The 20195-nt window shown below is 43.4% G+C and overlaps 1 protein-coding gene and 2 long non-coding RNA genes across 3 annotated transcripts; 1 reads left to right on the top strand and 2 right to left on the bottom strand.

Annotated features, from left to right (window-relative positions):
- Positions 1 to 2493: 2493 nt before the first annotated feature.
- Positions 2494 to 20144, bottom strand: LOC134444564 (desmoglein-2.1-like; the record flags this gene model as incomplete). Its single annotated transcript, XM_063193833.1, has 3 exons — positions 2494 to 2674; positions 18259 to 18368; positions 19931 to 20144. Coding segments are annotated over 3 exons (478 nt in total), but the record flags the coding sequence as incomplete, so codon positions are not given.
- Positions 9838 to 12082, top strand: LOC134444565 (uncharacterized). The gene is made up of 3 exons (XR_010034027.1): positions 9838 to 9932; positions 10875 to 10951; positions 11368 to 12082. It is a non-coding gene; the product is annotated as an uncharacterized LOC134444565 (long non-coding RNA).
- On the bottom strand, positions 14412 to 15933 carry LOC134444566 (uncharacterized). The gene is made up of 2 exons (XR_010034028.1): positions 15808 to 15933; positions 14412 to 14663 (listed from the first exon to the last, which is right to left on the bottom strand). It is a non-coding gene; the product is annotated as an uncharacterized LOC134444566 (long non-coding RNA).
- Positions 20145 to 20195: the final 51 nt, after the last annotated feature.

Below are 20195 nucleotides of genomic sequence, written 5' to 3'. Positions count from 1 at the left end.
TTCAGTAGAAGAGTTTGGTCAGTCTCCTAATTCTGCAAGTAATGTTGATGGGACACCAACCTTTGTATGCCAACCAAAGTATTGTATGTGTGATTGTTGTCCTTTGGGGTGAAGGACATGGAAATACAAGCACCAGACACTGTGCATTGTAAACAGTAGCCAACTCGTATTTGGCGAGCTAATGCCATGCTCAGCCATCACTTCCAGTGAGGGCACAGTGCATAGTGCTCAAATTTTTCCACAACACTATGCACTAAAGACCTCAGTGCACTGTGTGCACTGTGCACTGACTGTCAGTGCACTGACACAAGTGTGTGATTTGAGACACAGCCCATGACCCCTTGACACTGGGAGTGCGTTACAATATGCGACCTTGCCTTCTCCACTTGTGCTTGTCTCCTCGCCCCACCTTCTGGCCCCTCCTCCGTGGAGAAACTGATAAAGTTTCCCAGCTGTCTGCCTAGCCACAACAACTTTTGAGGGACTGTTTTTCATTCACCATCCCAATTGCAAATGAGAAGAAGGCTTTACAATTGAGCTTTTGCAAGAAAGATATTGAAATATAATGCTGTGGTCAGTGATGTCATCATGACATATTACTTCCTGGTACGAGGAGACAAGCTCAAGTGGAGGAGGCAAGGTTGCATATTGTAACGCACACTGGAGTTGTACATGACCTCCTCTAGTGTCCTAGTCTCCAGATATGAAGACATCACCCTCTAGTGGTAGAATTGGTCCACTGCCTGCAGTACTGTGACTTTTCTTACACCTTTGCCCATTAACAGGTATACCCATGGACATGTATATCTAGGCCTCTACCGACACTCTTTTCACTTCCATATGTGTTTAAAACACTGTAATGTCCCCTCTTTTAAGTCACTTTGTATAACATGTAAAGCGTAATGTAATGTAATCCAATTAAATCTAATCTAATCTAAAATCTAAGTAGGAAAAACTACCCTCTACAAATGCTGACTATATTTACCTGGGAATTACATGTGGAAATGGCAAAGACAGACAAAAAAATAAACCATGACTCCTTGACAGTGGCGCTGAACATAACTTCATTAACAGCTCTTTTCTAGATGTGAAGACATCCCCCTCTAGTGGGGAAAATGATTCCCTGCTTGTACTTCAGTGACTTTGCTTACACCTTTGCCCATAAACAGGTACAGGTTCTACCCGTGAACATGTACGTCTAGGCCTCTGCCTACACTCTTTTTTACTTCCAAATGTGTTTAGAACACTGTAATGTCCCCTCTTTAAGTCACTTTGTATAACAACATATGTAAGTGTAATGTCATGTAGTCCAATCAATTTTTATTTTCTGTTTGGTACTGTTCTGTACAGTTGTATTTTTATATGTCATGCAATAGCACCACCCAGTGGTGAGAATACTTCTCTACACCCATTCCATCCCACTAAGTTGTATCCCACCAAGTTGTATCACCCATTCCATCCCACCAAGCAATTTTCAAATGGAATTTGGGAGTCAGCAATTGCATTTCTGGCGAGACAGTGAGCAACCCCCTTCATTCCAGACAGGAATCTGTCTCACTCGCTGTGTTAGAGAGAGAGAGAGAGTGTGTAATGAGGGAGAGACAGCCCTTGGCTGAGGCAGTATAGGCAAATGCTAAGGGAGTCACTCCAGTAGGGGGCGCCGCACCAGAGAATCAGGGATGGAAAAAAATCTAACAATCTAATCTAATCTAAACTCGTACAGTCACTGCTCTGACTGGACCCTGTAAGCTGTAGCACTACTCTGCTATTAAATTCAAATGAAATGCAATGTAACATTCTCTAGTCTCTATATCACGATCTCAAACAGTGTGCTGGGACATTGAATTTTTATGCTAAAGTAATGTTCCATTCTGGTGCCTGTTTTTCTATGAATAAACTCTGCAAATGAAAGTGCTGCCTCTTCAAGAATGTTGTGAGGAACTGTCAACCAACTGCAAAACAACCAATGTTTTTGTTGGACATAGCCAGGGTGGCAAACTGAAAAAAAATTGCGGTTGAACTCATAGTTGCCTAGGGCAGCAAATCGACAAGGGCCGCCCCTGATAATAAGGGAGGGACGGGGAGTGTTTCGGTGCAATTATAACATACCTTGTATCAGAAAGAACACCTAAGCTTAGCACGTGTATGTGCCATTGTGTGCGCGTGCTTCTCTGTGTCTGTGTGTGGGTGTGGATGTGAATATGGCTGTGTGTGTGTGTGTGTGTGTGTATTTGTGTGTGTGTGTGTGTGTGTGTGTGTGTGTGTGTGTGTGTGTGTGTGTGTGTGTGTGTGTGTGTGTGTGTGTGTGTGTCTGTGTGTGTCTGTGTGTTTCTGTGTGTGTCTGTGTGTCTGTGTGTGTGTTGAACACTATGTGTCTCTTTCTGTGTGTGGGTGTGGGTGTGAATGTGGGCGTGTGTGTGTGTGTGTGTGTGTGTGTGTGTGTGGTGTGTGTGTGTGTGTGTGTGTGTGTGTGTGTGTGTGTGTGTGTGTGTGTGTGTGTGTGTGTGTGTGTGTGTGCAATTAGGACATACCTTGTGTCAGACAGAGCACCTCTGCTAGGTAGGTGCCGTTCTGCAGGAATGGCGACTCCCTGTCTGGCAGCTTGTTGAGCTTGATCTCGGCGGTAACAGGGTCGATGGTGAACCAGTTATCAGGGTCTTTCCCTTTCGCATACCTGAAGTGGGCACACAGCCAATTACACACATAAGAATGTCAAAACTTACGAAATGCCTTCATTAGGCAGAACAGGCGGCCAGGGCAATTCATTCATGCCATACACACAACACACACACGCGCATACAGTACGCACGTGGTTGCACACAGACACAGACACACACACACACACACACACACACACACACACACACACACACACACACACACACACACACACACACACACACACACACACACACACACACACACAATTTCACTTTCCTCCAACTGACCCATGCTTCCCTGTACACAGGACCACTTGCCTATGGAGAGAGATCAGTATCAATATTAAGAAATGAATGTCACACCACTCACCAATATATTTCGTGATCCACAAACAAATGTAATAACATTCGCAAATATAATTCATACATTTCATGATCCACAAACAAATGTAACAACATTCACAAATATAATTCATGATGCACAAATGAATGTAACCCCATTCACAAATGCCAGCGCAGTTCTATTGGGAGGGAAAGTGGAAAACAGCGATCCTAGCGGTTACGTTCCAAACACCAGGGTGATCCTATTGAAACTCCCATAGACAAGTTTTTTTTAAAAATCCCACAAAGATATGACTTGGAACTATAACACCAGACACATTTTTCAGCGTACACAATAGCATGAACTACTACCTGTGAAAATCTCAAGTCATTTTTTGCCCTTTTAAGAAAAATAGAAATTGTGCCAATCTGGTCGGAAACGGACTACAGCTCCCAGCATGCTGTGCTTCGCGCCTCGTTGACAACACAGAGAAACAAATGAACGCGAACGAACGCAAGTTCTTCGCATATCTTCACATTCTTGTAATCCTATGAGTTCCACATTGTCTTCTTATTACACATATATACACGCGATCATTTTGGTATGGTTTTAAATTCTGTAGTAGATATGATGGCTTCTGTGGTGACGAGTAACCACCTCTCTGGCTCATGTTTGGCTATGCTAATTTGGCTATGCTAATTACATGGAGTAAACAAGCCACACATGCCAGTCAGTGTAGTTCTGTATTAGCTTTTTAAAGAATATTAAAATCAGCTCAGATCAGTGAAAAACCGAACATTTTACCACCTGATTCGATAAAACGGGCCAACATGCCCATAATATGACTGCCACTACTTCTACTTCGTCGTCAGGGCCGAGATGTAATTTTTCAAAGAAAAAAAACATTCATTTGTTGCAGGGGGTTGGAACGTTGCCAGCAGGGGGCGATGAGATTACTTTCCCTCCCTATTCATTTGCAAACCGGTCTACATATATTCGCAAACCCTATACATATTTATGACTTCCATTGTATTTGTGTGTGGATTTTTGAGACTGTCCTGACGGTATATGACACACAAATGTGCTCAGCCAATCACATCAGCCGGCGTTCGAGCGTAAGGTTGAAGACATTGCGCTTCTATTACGCAGAGAAGGCTACTAGTGCGAAGCCACTGTAGCAACCCAATGTAAGTAGGCTGCCGGATGTGAGTGCCCGGATATCCGCCCGAGTATTTGCATGCATTTGCATTCATTTCCACCATCAGGAATGCTTTGCGGTACCACAGCTACCCTATGTGAGTCGCGCTGTGTCGCCTGACTGTCCCTTCTATAATATGATTGTAGCCTACCGTAACAACTCGGCCTCGGCCCCCGCCGCAAATATCCACCACACCACCACGGGTCCTCTGGTGTTGTGACCGTTTAGGATCTTTTTTTCATATCCAATACTTGCACATTAAGAGTGACAATTCCATCATGGATGTTTAAACGATATGTGCGAATGCAGTCCTGTTTAATTTAGTCAAGTAGGTTTTATTGTCAATTTCTTTACATGCACTGGTCATACAAAGAATTTGAAATTACATTTCTTGCTTTCCCATACAGACATAGACTAATTAAGGTAAGGACATAGACAGTATAGACATAGACAGTACTTATACATGGACTTAAGACAGTATGGACATAGACAGTGCTCATACAGACATTTAAAGTGCAAGACTGGACAACAGAAGACTTGTAGAGGACATACATTAAGAGGTATTTGTTGTGTTTTTGTGCTTTTCCTAAAAAAAGTCCTTTATAGCGTTCTGACATGGTAATAGTAGCATTTTGAAGAAAATAAATATAAAAAGGTCTGTCAAGTACACCAGCAGCAGTGTGTGTGTGTGTGTGTGTGTGTGTGTGTGTGTGTGTGTGTGTGTGTGTGTGTGTGTGTGTGTGTGTGCGTGCTTGTGTGTGTATGTGTTTAGTGCAGGTAGAAGGTGCGGTGTGCGTCTTGTGTGTGTGTTCGTGTGTCTGTGTGTGTGTGTGTGTGTGTGTGTGTGTGTGTGTGTGTGTGTGTGTGTGTGTGTGTGTGTGTGTGTGTGTCAGTGTGTGTATGTTGGGTTTAGTGCAGAAAGTGCAGTGTGCTTGTGTGTGTGTGTGTGTGTGTGTGTGTGTGTGTGTGCATGTTTTGAGTTAGTGCAGGTTGAAGGTTGAAAGTTCAGTCACAAGTATAGTAGTGCAGGTGGAATGTTCAGTCGCAGATATGGTGGTGGGGGATGGGGAGGGGGGGTTGTCAGTGGCCTTGCTGGCTAGAGGCTGACAGTGGGGGGGGGGGGGGGGGTTGTCAGTGGCCTGGCTGGCTAAAGGCTGACAGTGGAGGGAGAGTGGGTTTAGTGTTCAGTATCTTGATCGCTTGGTGCATGGAGCTGCTAGCCAGCCTGTACCTCTTTCCAGAGGGCAGGAGGCTGAACAGTTTGTGTGCAGGGTGGCTTGTGTCTTTGATGATCATCAGTGCTTTCCGGGTGAGGCGTGTGGTGTAAATGTCCTGCAGGGAGGGGAGTGGTACTCCAATGATCTTCTTCGCTGTGTTCACAACACGCTGGAGTGTCTTCCTGTTTTTCTCCGTGCAGCTTCCTCCCCACACTGTGATGCAGTTGGACACGACGCTCTCTATGGTTCCTCTGTAGAATGTTGCCTTCTTTAGTTTGCGCAGGAAGTAGAGACGCTGATGGGCCTTCTTCGCCAGTGATGTAGTGTTGGTGGTCCAAGAGAGGTCGTCGCTGATGTGCACTCCAAGGAACTTGGTGCTGCTCACTCTCTCCACAGCATCGCCGTCGATGGTCAGTGGTGGCAGTTGTTTTTGGACCCTTTGGAAGTTGACAACAATCTCCTTGGTCTTGTTGACATTCAGCAGGAGGTTGTTGTCTTTGCACCATCTGGCCAGCAGGTCTACTTCTTCTCTGTAGTGAGTCTCATCGCCCTTGGTGATGAGGCCCACCAGTGTTGTATCATCCGCAAACTTCACTAGATGGTTAGTGCTGTGGGTCGTTGTGCAGTCGTGTGTCAGCAGCGTGAACAGCAGGGGGCTGAGAACACAGCCTTGCGGAGCCCCCGTGCTCAGGGTCAGGGTGCTCGAGGTGTTGTTCCCTACCCGTACTGCTTGTGGTCTTTGCATCAGGAAGTCCAGCAGCCAGTTGCAGAGGGAGGTGCTGAAACCTAGTTTGTCCAGTTTTCTGATGAGTTGTTGTGGTATTATGGTATTGAATGCTGAACTGAAGTCAATGAACAGCATTCTCACATATGAGTCTTTATTGTCCAAGTGGGTGAGGGCTGGATGGAGGGCAGAGCAAATTGCATCCTCCGTGGATCGCTTGGCTCGGTATGCGAACTGGTAGGGGTCTAGGGTGGGGGGTAGGGTGGCTTTGATGTGTGACAGGACTAGCCGTTCGAAGCACTTCATGATTATGGGCGTCAGTGCTACAGGACGGTAGTCATTGAAGCATGATGGTGATGATTTCTTCGGCACAGGTATGATGGTAGCAGCTTTGAAAAGTGATGGGATGACTGCTTGCTCCAGAGAGATGTATAAGATGTCTGTGAAGACATCCTTCAGCTCTTCTGCACAATCCTTCAACACTCGGCCTGGTATGTTGTCTGGGCCAGCTGCTTTGCGTGGGTTGATGGTGGCCAGTGTCCTCTTAACACTGGCAGAGGACAGGTAAAGGGATTGATCATGGGGGGGAGGGGGAGTTTTCTGTGGGTGAGTGTCATTTTGTGCTTCAAAGCGGGCAAAGAAACTATTCAGATCGTTTAGCAGAGAGGTGTTGTTGTCACAGCTTCGTGGTGCAGGCTTATAGTCCGTGATGGCCTGTATGCCCTGCCACAGGCTCTGTGCATCTCTGCTGTCTTTGAAGTGTGTTGTTATTTTGTCTGAGTATTCCTTTTTTGCTTTCCTGATGCCCTGGGACAGGTTAGCCCTTGCTGTCTTTAGGCCAGCTACGTCTCCTGCTCTGAAGGCTTTGTCTCTGGCCCTCAGCAGTCGGTGAACGTCTCCTGTGAACCATGGCTTCTGGTTGGCCCTGGTAGTGATGTGTTTTATTTCTGTAACATCATCGATGCATTTTGTGATGTAGGAGGTCACGGTGTCTGTGTACTCCTCAATGTCAATGTGTTTGCTGTGGGTGGCAGTTGTTTTGAAAATGTCCCAGTCTGTGGTTTCAAAGCAGTCCTGAAGTCGTGAGATGGCTCCCTCAGGCCATTTTCTCACCTCCTTCAGAACTGGTTTGGTGAGTTTTGCCTTTTGTCTGTAAGCTGGCAGTAGCAGAATTGTCGTGTGGTCTGATGATCCAATGTGGGGGATGGGGCTTGCCTTGTATGCTCTCTTCTGATTTGTGAAAACGAGGTCCAGGGTGTTTTGTCCTCTTGTTGGGAAGTTGACATGTTGATGAAATTTTGGAAGTACTGTTTTGAGATTTCCGTGGTTGAAATCTCCTAGTACCACTATGAAGGCATCTGGGTGTGCATCTTGTTGTTCACTGATGCCCCGATGCAGCTCGTTCAGTGCCTCGCTTTTGACGCCATTTTTGTTGCTGGGTGGGAGGTAGACGGCGACTAATAGGATAGCGGAGATTTCTCTGGGTAGATAGAAGGGTCGGCACTTGATAATCATGAACTCCACTCGTGGAGAGCAGTGCCTCTGTACTACCGTAGCATTATTGCACCAAGCATCATGTGTGTAGACACATATTCCTCCTCCTCGTTTTTTCTCTGCAAGGGCTCTGTCCGCTCGGTGGATTTAGGGTGGCCAAACCATGCCATGTCATGAAGAACGTGCATCACATTATTTAAACAGCTCGTGTAAACAGTTATCCTGAGTGCCCGTGTCTTTTTGGAGATCGGAGGCTTGATGAGCAAAGGGATGGAAGAAAAATTAGTTGTGCGCGCGCACACACCTCTGCACAATATTCACCGGACACGAAGCTGGCTCCCATATTTCAGCGTCCCGTTTGATTCTGTACTGACACTTTTAAGTTTACGTAGCACAATCAAATGAATAGGCTATGTCTAAATTATAGGCTCTAGTCTCCAATGTGCCTAGTTTCACGTGTTGTTGGCATCACCAAATAATCTGCACAATATGCGGCATAACTTTTCGAGTGCTACATTTAGACCGGGTAAAGTATCGAGCATGGTCTGTCCCTTCAATAATATTAAGAGTGTCCCCTAACAACTCGGTCTCGACCCGCGCCGCAAGTATCCTCCACCACGAAGGTCCTCTGATGTTTTAGGATATTTTCATATAATACAGAAATAAGAGCGTGTGCGCGCCTCTGACTGTATCTGTACGCTGTATCAGCGCCCAGTTTAATTCTGCACTGACACTTTTAAATGTACATGGCACAATCAAATGAGTAGGCTATGTCTAAATGTACTAGGCAGGCTCTAGTCACCAATCTGGCTTTGTTGTTTCGGCATCACCAATAATAATGGCACAATATGCGGCATGGTTTCGCGTGTTGTTTTTGCACCACCAAATAATAACTAGGCCTACACAATGTGCGGCATAGCTGCTGTTTTCTAACTCAGAGAGAAGGCTATGCCCAGGTAGGCATATTCTTTTAACTTGTAGGATATCCTGATGTTATGTTTCACTAATGTAAAGTGTAAAACTCAGAAACTTTCCGAGTGCTAGCTACATTTAGACTGGGTAAACTCGTGACTTTAATGGCTTCCGAAACGGGCTATTCCAGTGTCTGTGACAGTGTATCTATTTTAGACTATAGTCTTGTGCAAAACTTTTTATTTAACATTGCGAATGGGCAGGATGATTTGTTAGACACGCACGTGCTTCAGAGCAGCTAGAACTGTGCAAGGTGACTGCTGCAGTTTTCAGCTCAGTCCTCCTGGATAATAAAAACAAAATAATGCCGACGAGAAAGTAACGCCGTTGTCTTTTGATGGATTCCCTTTGGGTGCCCGGTTGAGACAGTTTAATTTTCACACCCAAATCAATTCGGTTTTAAGTTATGATTTCATTTTTTTTTAAATTATTATTTTGATGTTATTGGTCACCGGGCCTATTCTTTTGATTGGGAGATCAAAGGAACTCTCTGGCGTCGCCGAAACGGCGATGTGCTGTGGGCTCTTTACGCACGGCACCTATGTCCCTTCCATCTTCAGTCAGACTCAAATCGGACCGAAATCAAGTAGCTGAGGTTAAACTGTCGTAAATACACGACCGGAATCGAGTAGCTGAGGTAAAATAGACGTAAATACTCGGGCGGATATCCGGGCACTCACATCCGGCAGCCTACTCACATGGGGTTGCTACAGCCACCATAGATCTTTATACACCGATCAGAGGAAATAACCGGAAGTAGAGCCATTACCGAAGTGCTCCATGACGTAAACTCGGAAGCGTATGAAGTTACTGACTTTCACATCATCTTTGTACAAATATGTCTGGATCTGGACTAACGTGTGCTGTAATCGGATGTCACAATAACAGCAGAAAGCTAAAAATGTGGAAAAAGAGCGTATGTGCGCTTCATAGTCCACAGTTTAAAGAGGATTGTCCTTGTTGTGTGCCCTAGATTCCCAGATTGACGCTCCCAACTCAGGACGCTCCCATTTCATCTCGCTCCCACTAGCCAGACTATCGGTACCACCGCCATATGACGGAGCCAGTTATCTTGTTGATGTTAGTTTTTTGTTTCTAACCCTAAACCTAACCCTAACCCTAACTCTAAACCTAACCCTAAATTGCTTGTATGTGGCAGTATACGTGGGACTGCACGTCCGGGAGTGATAGAAACACCTGGGACCGCACGTCCGGGAGCGATCTCAGTTGGGAGTCTCCATCCCCTTACCCCGCTTCCCCGGCCGTGCTGAGGATGAAGACATTCGCAAGATGTGGATTAAAAACGTACACCGAAAGGACTTTGCCCCCAAACAAGTATTCAAGGGTATGTATTTTTATTTCTAGGTGGTTAGTGTAGTTAAGTATTGTAAGCCAGTGTCTATGTAACATAAACTGGTGGCAACAATTATTTCGCTTGGCTAGCTAACGCTAGTTACGATTATTTAGCATTCTTTCATTAAGACCTAAGTTTCCCCAGGAGTGGGAAGAGCATCATTAGCCCCATGGTTATCTGTGCTGTGTGTTATGGTACATTTGTGTGCTTATGTTCGATTATTTGTGTATGTGTGCCCTTTGAAATGAAAATGTCACCCTGGCAACTTAGCTAATTATTTTGTTATGCTAGCGAAGTTTTGGCAAGGCTAGCCAGGTTACACTGACTTCAATAAGAAGTCAGGCTAGGTTTTGGTAGCACCATGAGCCCCATGGTTATCTGTGCTGTGTGCCATGGTACATTTATGTGTTTATTTACGATTATTTGTGTATGTGTGCCCTTTGAAATGGAAATGTGACCCTGGCAATTTAGCTCATTCTTTTGTTATGCTAGCGGAGTTTTGGCTAAGCTAGCCAGGTTGTGTGACTGACTTTAATAAGAAGTCAGGCTAGGTTTTGGTAGCTTTTGTTTTGTTCATAACCTAGCCCAATTTTATTTTCATCTCATAAATCGGCCAGCATGTTTGTATTTGTAATAATGTTTGCCATTCTATTGGAAATAAAGTGGTGGGGACAAGCTAGTTTAATCTCAAAAGTGGTAGGCCTATGGACATGTCCCCCAACACCCAGACTGAAAATTACACCCAGACTGAAAATAACCTTTCCTCAACAAAAGATAATTTTCGCTATCCAACCTCAGTGTACATGTCTTGCTTTGTCCTGTATTTTGTCTAATGTCTGTGAGAATGACTGCAGCCATGGCAAAGATAATTTTCTGTTTCATGTGTAACAGTCAAATATATTTTTTATCTCATCTTATTCCCACCCTCCTTAGGTGTGTGGAGTACACTTCCCTGACGGCAGACCAACGCAGGAACACCCATATCCCATAATATGGGATATGAATATAGTGTAAGTTTACATGTATATAACAAATAACTTAAGTGCTTTTTTCTTAATTACCTTAACCATATGTTGTTAAAGTACTTTTGGAGCTATTTGCCTAGGCTACAGACGTTAGACTCTCTCCCATCTGCCACTTTTTAATCTAGGCTAAAAAAAAATAAAAAATAAACACACACACACATTTTCTTAACTTAGTTATTGACTCTTAGTTGTTATGCTTTCTCTCCTTAAGGCTCTGCTTTTATGTACCTACATTGCCTTTCAACACTTGTCTTATTATTCCATGCAAGAGTCTACATCTGCTAATTGTAATATAATGCAATGTGAAGTGAGATTTAAAGTGTTCTGTAGGACAGTGGCGTTGTAATTAACTGTTTTAAAAGCTGTTGGCGTTTTTTGTTCCTTCTTATATTTATTCTCAGAAAGCACCATCATGTGGAAGACCACCCCCAAAGAGGAGATGTCTCCAGCCCCCAACAGAGAGACTTGGATTAATGTTGAGAGGATTATTGTTCAATACGGTGCAGAAAAACTTGGTTCAGTTATATGTAGATATCTATCATCTTTCAAGAAATCCTTCATCCCCTCAGCTGTGACCATACTGAACAAGAGATGAACTGTCCAGCTGCAGCATGCATGTATTGTGTGGTCTTGTCTTTTTTTTTTTGGTCAAGCCTTGTCTAATGTCTGTGAGAATCACTGAAGCCACGCCAAAGACAATTTTCTGTTTCATGGGTGTAACACAGTGTTTCGCAACCTTTTTTTAGGCGAGGCACCCTTTCAGTTCATGAAAAATTTCAAGGCACCCCAAACCAACAAGCCATAACATGGCATTGCATCCCATACCACACAAGCTTAGAAAAGTAGCACATTTGGAGAGGTCACACGACCTACGTTCGAAGTTGCAGCTGACTAGGGCGACCTATATTTACTTTATTGTGTGTAAATGGCAAATGAAAGATTCCACTGACTAGCATTAACTTATGCAATATAATACATATTTGTCTAAATTGATTATTTATTTATCAGCCACGTTTCCGTGGCACCCTTGAGGGTGGCCCGCGGCACCCCAGGGTGCCCCGGCACCCCTGTTGAGAAACACTGGTGTAACAGACAATAAAGTTGTATCTAATCTAATCATATCAATGAGAATCACTGCACCTGACAAAGGTATGACATACTGTATACTGTAGGCTTAAGTGCTGAAGAAAAATGAATTAACCTGGCGGTTTTGAAATGTTTATTTACACAGTTATTAAAATGCATACAGATAGTTCAATACTGTGTGCTTACTTGATGGTTTTTTATATGTGCTGAACTGAAAAACAACCTAGCTACTTGTGCCCAATATCCAACTGCAGCATTGTAGTTGCAGGTGGGGGGTGATGGTTGTTCAAATTTGACACACACCTTACATTGGTCCACTTTACAAATGGCCCCATACACTAAATGACACTTGCTGGTGTGTTTTTTACTAGGCAACTTGTTATTAATCACTAATGTTCTTAATGTCATTTCAATGCAGCTCTTTGTGAGAAATCTGGGCAGCCATGGCCTAGTGCAGGGATGTCAAACTCAGGCCCGGGGGCCAAATCTGGCCCGCAGAGTCATTTCATTTGGCCCGCAAGATCATTTCAAATGTGTATTACAGTTGGCCCACATACACCATTAATATATAGCATAATAAGACCTGAACATAAAATGTAATATGTCACAAAAAAATGAGTGGGCATAGGCCAGTAAAACAGCTCACACTACTGCAACAGAGTATCTGCAGGCACATTTGAACGACGATGGGAATCTGTTTGTGAAATTTAATGAGATTAAGTGTGTTTGCACAATTTTAGGCCGTTGTAAATATTGAGTTTGGCCCGCGACTTTGTTCCAGATTTGTATTTTGGCCCTCTGTGAGTTTGAGTTTGACACCCCTGGCCTAGTGGTTAGAGAGTTGGTCTTTCAATCTAGGGGTTGCTGGTTCGAATCCCCCACGACCTCTCCCTACACCTCCATCCATGGCTGAAGTGCCCTTGAGCAAGGCACCTAACCCCACATTGCTCCGGGGACTGTAACCAATACCCTGAAAAGTAATAATTGTAAGTCGCTTTGAAACAATGAAAGCGTCACGTCAGCTAAATGCGATTGTAATGTAATGTAATGTAAAATCTTGCTGCAGTGTGTTGTGGAATAGACACAGGAGCTGACCTGTGGTGTCCAGTCTTAACAGAGAGCTGGTGCCACTGTCACACATTCAATTTAATTAATCATTATCCCCCTTATATTGATTGGGAAATGTTATACTGGCTTTTTTTCATTACCTCCTGACTATACCAGACATCATTTTTATCATTACCTCTGCCACATAATATGTGATTGTCTGAGTTTTGCAGTCTGTCTGTTTGTTCATCGCTGGGTGCACAGCTTGCCACTAAGGGGCGCCAAATCCTTACTTATTGCTGGAGACGCTACCACAAGGAGAGGACGGGAGGTGATGTCTTCTAAAAGGGCTGTGGTTAAGTAGCCTAAGCAATCAGCTGGTGCAACCCAGTCTTAACACTGCCTCAAAATATCAGTTCTTGAAAGGCACGATTTACATGGTGAAATTAATGACATGTTGAGGCCAACAAGGCTTTATTTTATCAGTTAGAGGGACACTGTGCAGGAAATGGTCAAAAAGGGTACTGCAACTATGCTGCTCATTGTAACTGGGTTGCCTATTGCCAAATTTGCTCTTTTCATGAAAGTTTACTAAATAATAAACTCAGATTTTCTGTTATGGCCCAAGTACAGTCCTTTTTGCAGCTAAAAATGGCTATTTCTGGAAATTCAAAATGGCGGACAATGATGGAGGAGATCCCCCTTTGTATGTATGAAAAGTGCAATTTTTCCAGTCATAATGAATACTTAGAATTTGATGGTGGTGGTAAGTATTCATGAAAAAGGTAACATTAGTGAATGAGTAGCATGAATTCTGGAAATAAACAACTATAAATCTTGCAGTGTCCCTTTGATGACAGAGGTTTAAAAAACAAACAAAAAAAAACACACACACACACACCTTGCTTTCTGATTAGGCCTTGCCTAGAGAGAGAGTTTCCCTATTGCCAAGGCGGCCACCTTGACCTGAAAAGATAAAGATTCCCTCTTGTTAACGTAGGCCTAATTTCTAAAGATAGATATATATATGCATGCCTGGTTTTAAATTAACAACCGGTCAAATGCTGGTGAAAATTCAGGTTCTTAATTCATTCGGCAGTTATATTTTCTTTGTTTTGTTTTTACTTTGTTACAGTTTTTGCCTAGGCTACTGCTTAAACACTATAGGCCGATGACCAAAGTAGCATATTGTTCAGTTGTTGGTACTATAACTTAAACACATGCTGCTTTACCTTAATCAAAAGTCAAGCATTACACTTTCATACCAGCTTTGCAAAGCACTTGTTCCTTTACGCAACACACACACTCCGGCTGTCTGCACACCATTTTATACACAAGACACTTTGTTCAAAAGTAAATTCACAGAGTGTCATTGTGAAAACACGTCTGTTAAAAAAACAAAACACACTGGATGTATGACGAGATGTAGACACAGACAATAAAACACATGCACCGTTTTCAACCATTTGATGATCTGGCTATTAGGCCCATGTCCCCCGGCGCTGTTGAGTTTCAGCAACTTCTGAATGTGTGCTCTGAGTATGGGGTTGAGTTTGATGTAGGCCTACAGTACAATCAAAAAAAAAGTGTTATGTTCAGGATCTTAAGTCTTTCCAACGTTTTACCTGTCAGGGCAATCACTGTGTGTCAAGCAGTACAAAATATCTTGGGCATAGTATCGCTGACAAGTTGGAAGATGATGCTGACATGTAGGCCTACAGACAGGGACAAACAAGTGTAGTGTATGCCAAACATGTTTGTAAGATTTCAAGAAGGTTACACAGGCCTGCACAAATAGTCAAAATGTCATCAACATGTTTTAATCAACCTGAAATTACATTACTCAAAATTTTGAAGCATTTTAACCTTCTTATTGCACGTTCAACATGAATTCGGACATTGGCGAGACAGCGGGTTCTTGTGACTTCATGTTCTGATAGTTGTGTACATCCACGTGTAAATGCTGGAATAGCCAATGTCACTCCTGGAGGAAGAACATCTCCAATTGTGAATCCCCGGTCTGTCAAAATCTGATCACCAAAAATCAAATGTGACAGAAATCCACAGTTTGTGATAAAAGTGTCACTAGCTCTGCCACCAAACAGTTTTGACACATACATCACAAAACCATTGGGGGCTATGCAATAGAGGAGTTTGTAGGTGTTGTGATGCTTATAGTTGCCCTATGTTTTTGCTCTTTTCCCCAAGTTCTTCGGTCTTTGGACAAATATTTCAGTGCAATCTATGATGCATGTTGCATTGGGATAGTGTTCAAGAAAACTTGAGGGTCTTACTCTATTCAGAGTGTCCTCGAGGGAGCCAAAACATAAGATTTTCCCTTGTGAAATTGGCAAGTGTTGCTCTCCACATTGCGAACATATCACAGGCTGTAAGCCAAGCCGAAAGGCGCATTAGGACCAGCAGTAGCTGTTCATGGACTGGTAATTTGAACGTCTTCGACTGTGGAAAGAAAGCCAATGATGGTGTTCAAAAGTTGCCAAAAGCTGATGATGTCTAGTCCAGTGTAAAAAATTTTGGACACTTTAATCATCCATGTCATGAGCTGACAGTGATGGTGTAGGATCTGTTTGTGTGCTTGCATCTTTTGTTGACTTCATCGAACAATAATCATGATCACTACGCCTGGCCAACTGAGTGCCAACATCACATTGGTGTGGAGACAGACTATCCTCCAAGCTATGCCCTACTTCGGTGTCAGAATCTGTCACAGGAGGCTCATCACATGGTCTCTCTGTTGGGGGCTGGAGACATCTCCTCTTTGAGGTGGTCTTCCACATGATGGTGCTTTCTGAGAATAAATATAAGAAGGAACAAAAAACACCAACACAGTTAATTACAACGCCACTGTCCTACAGAACACTTTAAATCTCACTTCACATTGCATTATATTACAATTAGCAGATGTAAACTCTTGCATGGAATAATAAGACACAAGTGTTGAAAGGCAATTTAGGTACATAAAAGCAGTGGCTTAAGGAGAGAAAGCATAACAACTAAGAGTCAAGAACTAAGTGTGAGTTTGTGTGTTTTTTGTTTTGTTTTTTTTAGCCTAGATTAAAAAGTAATGGCAGATGGGAGAGAGTATAACATCTGGACGCAAATCGCTCCAAAAGTACTTTAACAACATATGGTTAAGGTAATTAAGAAAAAATCACTTAAGTTATTTGTTATATACATGTAAACTTACACTATATTCATAGGTGTTCCTGCGTTGGTCTGCCGTCAGGGAAGTGTACTCCACACACCTAAGGAGGGGTGGATAAAGATGAGATAAAAATATAATTGACTGTTACACATGAAACAGAAAATTATCTTTGCCATGGCTGCAGTCATTCTCACAGACATTAGACAAAATACAGGACAAAGCAAGACATGTACACTGAGGTTGGATAGCGAAAATTATCTTTTGTTGAGGAGGGGTAATACAAGGGACAGACATGGGTGTAATGTTTCAGTCCTGGGTGTTGGGGGACATGTCCATAGGCCTACCACTTTTGAGATTAACCTAGCTTGTCCCCGCCACTTTATTTCCAATATAATGCCAAACATTATTACAAATACAAACATGGTGGTCGATTTCCGAGATGAAAATAAAATTGGGCTAGGTTATGGACAAAAACAAAAGCTAATAAAACCTACCCTGACTTCTTATTTAAGTCAGTCACAACCTGGCTAGCTTTGCCAAAACTCCGCTAGCATAACAAAAGAATTAGCTAAATTGCCAGGGTCACATTTCCATTTCAAAGGGCACACATACACAAATAATCGTAAATAAACACACAAATGTACCATGGCCACACAGCACAGAATAACCATGGGGGCTCATGGTGCCTATCCCCCAAACCTAGCCTGACTTCTTATTAGTCAGTGTAACCTGGCTAGCCTTGCCAAAACTCCGCTAGCATAACAAAAGAATTAGCTAAGTTGCCAGGGTCATATTTTCATTTCAAAGGGCACACATACACAAATAATCGAAAATAAGCACACAAACGTACCATGACACACAGCACAGATAACCATGGGGCTCATGGTGCTTTTCCCACTCCTGGGGAAACTTAGGTATTAATGAAATAATGCTAAATAATCTTAACTAAATAGCGTTAGCTAGCCAAGCTAAATAATTGTTGCCACCAGTTTATGTTACATAGACACTGGCTTACAATACTTAACTCACTAACCACCTAGAAAATAAAATACATACCCTTGAATACTTGTTTGGGGGCAAAGTCCTTTCGTGTCAACGTTTTTAATCCACATCTTGCGAAGTCTTCATCCTCAGCACGGCAGTGGGAAGCGTGTAGACACCGGTAGGCACACAACAAGGACAATCGTCCCTCTTAAACTGTGGACTATGAAGTCGCGGACTACACGCTCTTTTTCTTTTTAGCTTTCTGCTGTTATTTGTGACATACGATTACGGCACACGTTAGTCCAGATCCAGACATATTTTGTACAAAGAATGATGTGAAAGTCAGTAACTTCATACGCTTCAATTACGAGTTTAATAACGTCCAGGGGGGAGTCCGTGTAGCAGTAAAGGCGGGCCGTCTACAATCTACTTCCGAGGTTATTTCCTCGGATCGGTGTATAATACAGATCTATGGTGGCTTCGCACTTGTAGCCTTCTGCTGCGTAATAGAAGCGCAATGTCTTCAACCTTACGCTCGAACGCCGGCTGATGTGATTGGGCTGAGCACATTTGTGTGTCAAATACCGTCAGGACAGTCTCAAAAATCCACACACAAATACAATGGAAGTCACAAATATGTATAGGGTTTGCGAATATCATGTGTAGACCGGTTTGCAAAATGAATAGAACTGCGCTGGCATTTGTGAATGGGGGTTACATTCATTTGTGCATCATGAATTATATTTGTGAATGTTTTTACATTGTTTGTGGATCATGAAATTGTATGAATTATATTTGCGAATGTTATTACATTTGTTTGTGGATCACGAAATATATTGGTGAGTGGTGTGACATTCATTTCTTAATATTGAAACTGATCCTCTATCTCCATACTTTTGCCGAAAGCACGGACCCACACACACACAACACACACACACACACCACANACACACACGCACCCTCACACACACACACACACACACACACACACACACACACACATACACACCTGACATTCTCGGCTGGCAGCCCTGTGTCTTGATCGACGGCAGTATAGGTGGTGATGACATCGTTGATGTTGACCGACTTGCCATCCTCCGAGATGGGGATTGCCTTCACCTTTTGATTGATTGAAATTGTTATTACATTTTTCAAGAACAGGAAATGACAATTACGATGTTCCCATGTCAAAAATTTGACTTTATATTGGTGTACTGTGGAACGCTGTAATAACCATTGAAACGTTAACTATCATAGTACTACACTACTACTCTGACATAACACATGGCCTTTTAGTAGAGTAGAGCAGAGGAGTAGAGAGTAGAGTAGAGAGTAGAGTAGAGTAGAGTAGAGAGTAGAGTAGTTTATTTGTCACATACAAAGCCATAACCAAGGTTACAGCTTGTAGTGAAATGACGGTTCTGGTAAAACTCCACATCGTGCAGAAATCATTAGATTAAATGTCAACATAAATACACATATTAAAGAAATAAGTAGTATAGAAAATGTCCATGGTGTCAGATTGTTCATAGATTTGTCGATCGAGGCGAGAGTTGGACGCATCGCTTTACAAAGCAGACAGCTGTGCGGTGTCCGAGGCTCCTAGGTGGATATGGTGCTAGATGAGACGGAGACTACATCGCGGGTGGCAGAACTGCAGGCTATCACCCCACGCTATACACGGTGATGGTCTCCACATTCATCTGGTGTCCGCGGACCTCTTGTAGACAGTAGTGCGAGGCTTGTCGGGATGATGTTCTTTCTCTGCCGGGCCGGTTGGTATGCGGTATTGGCTATGCGCATTCTGATCTCCATGGAGTTCCGTTGCGCTGCGGTGATCCGACAACATCGATTTCGATTTAAGGTCAACAAAAATGCAGACGGCAATAAATAGCACTAAAAAGTGCTGTCTAGAAACACATCGTCATATCTGTCCAAAATGTAGACTTCATATGGACTAAGTAGGTTTGAAGAGATGAAAAATTGCACGGTTTTGACGGAGTTACCAGAGAGGCAGCCAAACAATGCGGCGCCATGGCAACACTACATAGTAATACACTATGACTTGGTCATTGCCATTCTGGTAACAGCATATTTATAACGCTGTCTCTTAGCGGGTTAAAAATCTTTGGTACAGTATCACTAACTCTACATTACTGTACCTTGGGGTCAAACATTGGCCTCTCGATCTGCTTCTCCATGCCTCTTTAGGAGGTCTTAGGGGAGGAGAGCGGGGATGCTTCATCCCATCACGTTGCATTGGTGACACATCATAGTACGCTTTATGTTGGTTACCATTAGGGCTGTAACCACACACTCAACTCACGATTCGGTTCGTATCACGATCTTTGACCTACGGTTCGATACACCCCACGATTTCTCAGTTGCCAACATTATGAACAAAAACTATGAGACTACAAGAGGCTATTAATAATTTGAAAAAGTTTAAACATAATAGTGATGATTTGAAGCTTGGGAGCACTATAACTTCATGTTATGTGATTGTTTTCTTGACTGATGGGTAACAAAACTTTGAAAGGGCATACTACGATACTGCCTCCTTGTATCGCGATACAATATCGTGACTCTGTGTATCACGATTTCTCGGTTCGATACAATATCGCTACAGCCCTAGTTACCATATTAAAAACCTTTGCTACAGTATCATCAATTCTACGTACCTTGGGGTCAAACATCGGCCCCTCGTTCTGGTTCTCCACGTTGATCTTCAGGGGGTAGGTCTTGCCGTGCCAGGTTGTGGCGAGGCTACCAGGGGTACCACCGGTTCCACCCGTGCCGGAACCGCCGCCTGTTCCAGTGCCACCTCCGGTACCTCCACCTCCACCTCCTCCTCCTCCTCCTCCTCCGGTACCGTACCTACCATCCTTCCTCCTCCTCCTTCCATCAAAGGCACCCTCCCTCCTCCCGTGCCACCATGACCTCCCC

This window comes from Engraulis encrasicolus, unplaced genomic scaffold, assembly GCF_034702125.1.
Source record: "Engraulis encrasicolus isolate BLACKSEA-1 unplaced genomic scaffold, IST_EnEncr_1.0 scaffold_598_np1212, whole genome shotgun sequence".
Classification (NCBI taxonomy): Eukaryota; Metazoa; Chordata; class Actinopteri; order Clupeiformes; family Engraulidae; genus Engraulis; species Engraulis encrasicolus.
Note: the sequence above shows the minus strand (reverse complement) of the source record. Positions and strands in the feature narration are given on the sequence as shown.